This window comes from Cynara cardunculus, unplaced genomic scaffold, assembly GCF_001531365.2.
Source record: "Cynara cardunculus var. scolymus isolate 2C unplaced genomic scaffold, CcrdV1 Un_Scaffold_5714, whole genome shotgun sequence".
NCBI classification, from domain to species: domain Eukaryota; kingdom Viridiplantae; phylum Streptophyta; class Magnoliopsida; order Asterales; family Asteraceae; genus Cynara; species Cynara cardunculus.
In genome coordinates, this window is record NW_020202551.1 from 18,196 (window position 1) to 26,607 (window position 8,412).

Below are 8,412 nucleotides of genomic sequence, written 5' to 3' on the forward strand. Positions count from 1 at the left end.
TCATCACCAGGGACGGCCTTGATGCTGTCACGGAATACCCTTCTTACCTTGGTCAGTATGGCTACAGTGAATGTCTGGAGATCCGCCAAGCCATTCAGTGCTATAAGTCAAGACATAAGCCGGTTATCGAAGACATCATCAACGATCTGATCAAGAAGATGTCAAGATATGTTGTGGTACCTGAAAAGCCTACACTAAAAAAAGGTGGAAGAAGAAGACCTTCAAGTCCTAACGACTGACCAACCCAAAGGAATTAACATGAAACAAAGTTCTCCTTGGATGAAGTCCTGAAGGCTTCAAAGAAGCCAAACATTTCTATGTTGAACCTGTCCTTGCCAGTGAAGGGTCCTTACATACCCAACAGTGTGCACATGAAACCGGAGTTAGGATTTATCTTCCTTGACTATGAAGGCAAAGTCAGCTTTCAAAGAATGTCTGAGTTACATCTCTACCCAAGGGAACATCTAGCGTACATCAGATTTTGGCTAGATAATGATATATATGGTCAAATGATGAACTGCAAGATCAGAAGGGAATTCCTACATCGAAAGGAGCTCAGAGAAGAAGTACATGAATACATCAACCTGAGCAACTTAGATTAGTTATAGAATTCTATCTTGTAACTTGTCTCTCACTGTATGTCTTTTATTTCTATGTTTACTTTCAGTGTTCAACTTATATGTTGTAAGTCTAAGAAATGTACTAAAAAAATTGTAATTTTTCCTCTAAATTAATATAAGTATTTCATTTGAATCACTGAAAAATATCTCTAAAAAGAGTAATAGGGACACATGTCTAAGAGTTCCAGTGTTCTCTTACAGTCACTGACAATCTATAAGTCAGTGGACATGCTTTCAGTTTCAATTTCTTTCTTATACTTTTTTCTTAAACTTATAACTTAAGAAAACTTATTAAGTAAAAACTGACTCACTGAAAAAGATCCCAAAAATAGTAAAAAGGGACATGTACTTTATATGTAACTTTTCTCTACTATTATCTGATAAGGCAACTTTCTTTATGTTGCTTTGTTATCATCAAATAGGGGGAGATTGTTGATCCTCTCTCTCATTAATTTGATGATAATCCATTTTACCTATTACGAAGTATTATGTTTATGTTCTTTCAGTTTCAGCGATCGTCACTGAGTCTGTTCAGTGATCGTTGAAACATGTATTGTAAATCCTACAACAGCGATACTTCAAGAAGACAAAACTCACACCAAAGAACCTTCAGCGAAAGTCAAAGACTGAAACTGAAGATTAGAGACTAACGCGTTCGTGATCTAAAGCGGCATTCAGTGATTACAACCTGGTCAACATATGTGTGAAAACTACCTAAGCCTCAACGAATGCTGAAGAGACCTTCAATGTTATTTCAACATTCAGCGATCAAATGAAGCTTGTTGTGCAAGATTGTTTTTGTCTTGTCCTTCCACATGCAAAGGACAACCCCATACCTTTTCTAGAGTATAGTACGGTACGGAGCCGACTAGTTGACTCTATTACCCACCAACTCCACGAAAGGATGTCTGTTCATGAATAGGATTTTGTACTATTCACTGTAGCAAAGGACAAACTTTTCTTTAAAAGCTTGACTCGTGTTCAAACCCTACTGTATTACATTAAATGTTCATTTAATGCAATAGGTATAAATCGATGAGCGCTCTCTCCATGCAGAAATACATGCATATATACAAGAGATCACACACACATCTAAGAACACTTACGCTTATCTTCAAGCAAGTTATAATCTCTCTCGAGTATTCTAAAAGTTGTTACCCAAGAAGAACTTATTTCCTTCTTTATATTTCAGCAAATCTTTTCTCTTTGCTAAGATTATCTATGTGTAAACCTAGATTGTTTTAACTAGGTTATCTTTACCTTGTCTATTTCCGCATAAAATCTTGTAAAAAAAATTATTGATCTTTTCTTTATCAATATATATTTTTAAATTTGAAAGTTCTTTGTGTTTGTATTCATCTTCCCCMCCCCCCCCCCTTCTACAAATTGTTTCTATAAAACTCTTGTAGACCCAATCGCGACCAACAAAGATGATGTTGGCGATAAGTTGGATTTCCTTTTTACTAATTGTGATGTTTTTGTTTATCGAGATGATTATAGGATAATTGTCATTGACACAATTATTAGTGAAGATCATTTAAATTATCATTTACAATGTCATTTAAACCAAAGAAACGTTTTATGACAACTAAGGTATACGTGTTGCATACAAAAGAGATGCCAAATGTTGACGAAGTAATATCGCATGATGGTCTGTCCGCTCTGCACAGTGTACATCTTCTCCTTAGGACAACTGCTCAACAAACATACAATAAGACACCCCACAGTCACCGAGGACTCCAGCCTGTCGAGGCACGTCTTCAGGTGGCAGCACACGGTGGTAGGTGGCGGCACACGATGGTCAGTGGCAGCGGAAATGGACGGTGGTAGGTGGCAGCACACGGTGGTCGATGGCGGCAGAAATGAACAATGGTAGGTGGCGGCAGACGGTGGTAGGTGGTGGTAAACAGTGGTGGATGCTGGTGGACGGTGATCGGTGGATGTCGGTGGACGATGATCGGTGGTCGTCGGTGCTCGATGGTCGTCCGGTGCTCGGTGGACGATGATCGGTGGTCGATGGTCGATGATCAGTGGCCAACGGTGATCGGTGGTCGATGGTCGAGGGGGATCGGAATGCCGGAAAATGGGTGGGTTTCTAGTGGTAGCTTTCTAGTGGTGGATGTCAGTGAGGATGGTGATAATGGTTCCCCCCCCCCCCAACCGCCTATTTATATAAACTTTTACGTAATAAAACAAAATAGATCATCAAATCGTCGTCAAATCGTAGGCCACTAAATGACAAAATAACGTTCAAAGTAGGTGGTTTAGAAAAATATGACATTTTTCAGATATAATATTTGAACTTTGACCCCCAATCAGATACAAATAATTTTTTTCGTATCAACAATTATTAAAAAATATTAAATTCAGTGGTTATAAAAAATATGATTTTTATAAGAAAATATAAAAACATTCGTTGGTTCATTTAGGCGTTTAAAAAAAGTAGTAAAAATATAAAGTTTGACGTGATTTTTTATTTTGTTAAGGGATTGTGATGGTAGATTGTGTTCAAGGATTTACGAGTTGTGAGAGTAGAAATGTTTGATTTTATAGAGTAAAACCACAACATTTGGTCCTAAAACGGTCAAAAAACCAGTCAAAATTGTCTCGTGTTTATTGAAGAACACTCATTAATTGTCAAATCGATTTCTTCACTAGAAGACAAAACAGTGATCAAAGTTGGAGGACTGGATCGCTCCCGGGGAAGATCCGGAGGTAGGTGGGGGCGATCCCCTTATTTAAGATAAATCAGATGTTTTTGTCCTCAAATGAGATACATGTGATCCCTATAAATCAATTTAAAATATTCTTTAATGTACTATTCTTATCAAAGAGGGCTGGATCACCCCTCATGGTCAAACATGCCTCGAAGAAGTAATCTGTACTGTTATTTTGATAAAACTTAAAAAATACTATTTTAATAATATATTATGTATTTTTTTTGATATTTTGGTGAAATTTCCTTCTTTGAAAACAAGTACACTCAATAATGAGAAAAGTTCGTCTTATGTCCAACAAGTTGGCTGAAACGACATCCATGGAGGGTCTATAATGGCCCCTTTACTGCTTCTTTCGGTAGCCGACTTCCTCCTTTCACTTGGGATTTTTTATTGGCTTTCAGACCCAACAGCACAACGTGCATATACGCTGGAAATCCCTTCTATCTTCACAATAACACAATCAAATATTTCTTCAATCACAAATTCTTCGTTTTCTAATTGATCTAAACAAGAATTGATTCTTGATTCTTGATTCATCTGATTCCATCACTTCTGCTTCTACTTTAAGTCTTCACTGTATATTATATACCAGGTTTGATCTGCTTCCCACTTCCGATCGTCAAAGAGTTTATCATGTGATTTCATTTTAATTTGCTCTTATTTACTTGTTTAGCTGTAAGAAAACCTATTTCAGTTTGTGGGTAGGAATCACATTTTTTGTGTAATCTTGTAAGTGAAGTTGTTGGTTTTTATGATTTGGACTTGGGTTCGAGTTGTTGACGACGATGATTGGTTCTTCCATCTTGGTGTTTGCTAGTTCTTCGATTTTTGAAGATATGAATCTGTTTCATGTAGGTTGTGCTTCTAGAGCTATTGATCAAGCCTTCACTTTGACCCTTTTTCTTTTCTTTTTTTCTAAAACTGTTGATGTTTTCAGTTCTTAAACATTGTTTAGTTTCAATTTCTTCCACTAATTTTGGTGATTTTTCAAATAATTCTAAATCCTGAAGACTGAATTTGTTCTTCTCTATCTAATACGATTTTGTGTTATTAGCTTCTTTTTTGAAACACTTTTGATTGCTTGCTAAATTCAGAGTTATCAAGTCCCTTCTATATGATTTTTTGATCATCACCTGTTTATTTACTCTTCTTTTTTGCTTGAAACTGATTTTTCCAGATTATCCATCTGTTATTTGGTTCGAAATCATCATCCCCGAAATGGGTACGAGGAATTGCTCATCTTTTCAATCACACAATTATTTCCACAGACTTGCAAAAGCCTTAGAGTTTGCAGTTTCTGAATGGTTGCTCATGTTCTTATTGTTCATTGATGCATGTTTCGCTTACTTGATCGCAAAATTTGCATCCTACTGTCAACTACAAGGTCCATGCCTAATGTGCTCAAGATTTGATCATGTTCTAGCCAGGGACAAAAAGGGAATTTACTTGGATTCGATTTGTAATCATCATAAGTCCGAGATTTCTTCTGTAGTTCTTGGCCATGTTCACGATAAACTCATTGATGTTCATGGAATCTGTGAAAATTGTCTTTTGTCATTCGTCACCGAGACCAAGAACACGTTCAATGCTGAAACTTTCCGATTATTAGTTGGCAAAATGGGATCCAACCCTTCACTTGAAGTTCGTAATCATGATTCTTCGTGTTCAAGAATCTGTTTTTGTTGTAATGAGGAATGTGTTTCAAGAGATTATGATATGAACTTACATCCTACAAGTTCTATTCATCCTGATGCTCCTAAGAATGAAACTGATGTTTTTGAGGATGAGTTTCATGAACCGTTTAGATCTTCCCAAATGGAAAAGAATCAAATTGATGGTTCGTTAGAGTTTGATTATGAGAAAATTAATGTTAATTCTGATGGTGAATCAGAACTCCCGATTTCTGATAACGAGTGTGGCCGTGCTTTTATTCACTTGGATTCACGATCTAAGGTTCTTGATCTTCATAATGATCCTGTAACTGTTACAGCAAGTGATTCGGGGGAACTTAAATGGCGGACGAATGCAAATAAGGAAGAAACGTCTCGGGTTACTGAGCAAATCTCCTCTGATGAGGTTCAGTTATCCAATCTTGCAGAAACTCCGGCTGATGTGTTTCTAGAGATAAGTAAGTTCCATCTCCTTTTCATTTGTGTTATAGTATCAAGAATTCAAGATGGCTTGAATTTTTGAGCTTATCGAAAAAGCTCATTTGAGCAGGTATAAACTAGCTCTTTGAAACGCGTTTCAATAAAAGCTCCCTGGGTTTTGTCCACTTTTTATCACCAACAACTAAGATTATAAGCTAGTTCCCCGAGTGGTATGTGTCTCTTGAGGAAGTGTTAATTGGAATGCTACTTGCATTGCAGTTTTTTGATGCATTTACCAGTTTTTTGTCAAAACATTTTTACCGAAACCATACAAATATTGAATTCGACCCCAAAAGTCAGAGTCAAACTGATGATCGTAATCTATTTTGTAGCTGATCAGCCAAGAACAGGTGAAGTGATCAAAGATCCTGTTGCAGAAAGCGACCCGTCCACAACCATGAACGGCCACCGAGTCTCGAACCATTTGGATCTTGGTGACGCGTATAAGCTTGCTATAAGCAGTAAAGGAAGACAACTTCTAGATCAGAAATCCTTCCAAGATTCTTCGACTAGAGTCACTGAAGACATAAAGCTCTTATTATCCCACCGATCTAACGACAATCTAATAAGCCCAAAGCCGTCTTTTAACAGCGATGAGTTAATGGGAATACAATTCCTTCAAAAACGTCTCTCTCTTGAAAGGAATGAATCTAATATTTCATTAGATGGAAGCATTGTGAGCGAGATTGATGGAGAAACTGTGGTCGATAGATTAAAACGGCAAGTTGAACACGATAAGAAAGTTATGGGCATTTTGTATAAAGAATTGGAGGAAGAAAGAAATGCGTCGGCTGTGGCTACAAATCAAGCGATGGCTATGATTACTAGATTGCAGGAAGAGAAGGCTGCACTTTATACTGAAGCTTTGCAGTGTTTGAGGATGATGGAAGAACAGGCCGAGTATAACAGCGAAGCGTTACAGAAGGCGAACGATCTTATTGAAGAAAAGGAAAAACAGATTCTGGATTTGGAAGAGATTGTTAGAAAGATTTCTGAAGATGGTAGGGAATGAAGCCGTGCTCGGTTTTCTTCAAGATTTCCGTTCGTTTCGTACACAAACCTTGAAACAACTGGTAATGTTGATCTGTTTTGCCCAAAATCAACAAAATTTTCATGGTACATGTATATGCATTCACCAAAGGGCCATTTGCGAATGGTACCATGTAACCCCACTTTCATAGAGGTTCGGGTTCAAATCTCACCATGGATGAAAAGTGTCCGTGAGTTTAATTTCTTTTAAAATTTCTATATCTTGTCCGTGAGTTTAATTTCTTTTAAAATTTCTATATCTTTTTCTTTCATTTTGACAGGTAACTTTTCATCTCGATGACATGGACAAATATATAATATTGATATATAGCAAATGAAATTGATGAGATTGGAACCTATGAATTCTAGGAAGGTTGGGTTATCGGATCCAAAGGCCCTTTGGTGTGGATGTTAAGTTTATCGTCTTCTTTACTATAATCCTTCCATAAACTTTTAAGCGAGTGTTCATGTCATCAAATATTACAAGATGGGAAGATTACTGGGTCAAAATGAGTACAAAATAAGAAAATTTGATACTTTACAATATTGATCGAGAAAAGAGATTATCTATAACATTAAATAGGAACTAAAGCAAACTTTGATGTATTTATCCCATCTTTTTTTTTATCTAAAGGTCATGAATTTGAGTCCAACCCTTCAAGGCTGAGTCGACATTGTGCTACAATGGTGCCGGGTGGTTGAGCCAAACGCTTTGGTGTACATGTTTTTCCGATGGCTGCATAAACATGGAGCACAATTATATGGGTAAGATATGGCTTTCATGTAACCAGTTACTTTATTATTTGGGGTAGAGAAGTTACTTTATTATTTGGGGTAGAGAAGATCTGCTTAAATCTTACTCCTGATCCTACCTCCTTGTGGATATATTGGATTGGATTGGTTTGGTTTGGTTTGGTTTGGTTTGGTTTGGTTTGGTTTGGTTAATATACTGGTAGGATGTCGATTTTTTTTCCTTTCTGTTTAGCTACATAAGGTAGGAATGTCCGTGAGTGAGGGTTGGTTTGGATGTTTCTTTGTTTGGTTCCTTTTGATGGTTTTGTGGTCGATATTTGCAAAAAACTAAAGAAAACAGTTATGGGGTACAGGTTAGGTATGCGTCTCTATCCTAGTTTTGAATGAGATTTACTGGGCTAGTTTGGTTTGTTTTTTTTAAAGAAGACAATTATAGTTCATAATGTACATTGTGCTTTATTGTTTGACCGTGAGGTTTGTGTGATTTTTCTTTTGTAAAGTCAAAATCAAAGTAGTTATATTCTTAACAGTGTAGTCTATCGAGCGTTTCCAACTGTTAATATCATATTTTTCATCAAAATGGTTAGAAATTTGGGTTAGGGTATCGCTTAATCAATGAAATATATTTGGATAAGAATCTTGGATCTGTATGTAAGTGATATTTCGATCTTATAATTGCCTTGGGGGATAATCCAAATTTGCAAACTAGTTTTAGCGGGTGTTTGGGATTGCTTATGAAACCTGTTTTTTAACTTATTTTAGTCTGGCACCGGTGATAAGTTGTTTTCTAATGTTTTGGGTAAGAAAAAAAATTGTTTATACCGGTGCCAAACCGGTAATAAGCAGTTTTTGATAAGTTAATCCTTTCTGACTTATGAAAATCAACTTATTACCAGTTTACCATTTTAACCCTATATAATACCCTTTCTCCAATATTGCACATACATCATCGATGATATCTCTTCTCCAATAATAGATACCCCTCATCGTCTCTTCTCCAATAATAGATACCCCTCATCGTCTCTTCTCCAACCGAACACCCCCATCATCATCGCCTCTTCTCCAATCGTTATACCTTCCTCCAGATATCTCTTCTCCTCCACCCCCATCATCGTCTACCCTAACCCTAGAGATCGATAC

The 8,412-nt window shown here is 36.8% G+C and overlaps 1 protein-coding gene across 3 annotated transcripts; it reads left to right on the top strand.

The window, feature by feature from the left end:
• Positions 1 to 3,683: 3,683 nt before the first annotated feature.
• On the top strand, positions 3,684 to 7,428 carry LOC112504477 (myosin-binding protein 1-like). 3 transcript variants are annotated; one of them, XM_025108419.1, is made up of 5 exons: positions 3,684 to 3,932; positions 4,518 to 4,562; positions 5,232 to 5,468; positions 5,823 to 6,563; positions 7,154 to 7,428. In XM_025108419.1, exons 2-4 carry the CDS (start codon positions 4,559 to 4,561, stop codon positions 6,500 to 6,502), a joined length of 921 nt encoding a protein of 306 aa, XP_024964187.1. In that variant the 5' UTR covers positions 3,684 to 3,932; positions 4,518 to 4,558; the 3' UTR covers positions 6,503 to 6,563; positions 7,154 to 7,428. The 3 variants fall into 3 exon arrangements, with proteins under 3 accessions (XP_024964187.1, XP_024964188.1, XP_024964186.1); XM_025108420.1 differs by having other exon boundaries at positions 5,331 to 5,468; XM_025108418.1 differs by having other exon boundaries at positions 4,518 to 5,468.
• The last annotated feature ends 984 nt before the right edge of the window (positions 7,429 to 8,412 follow it).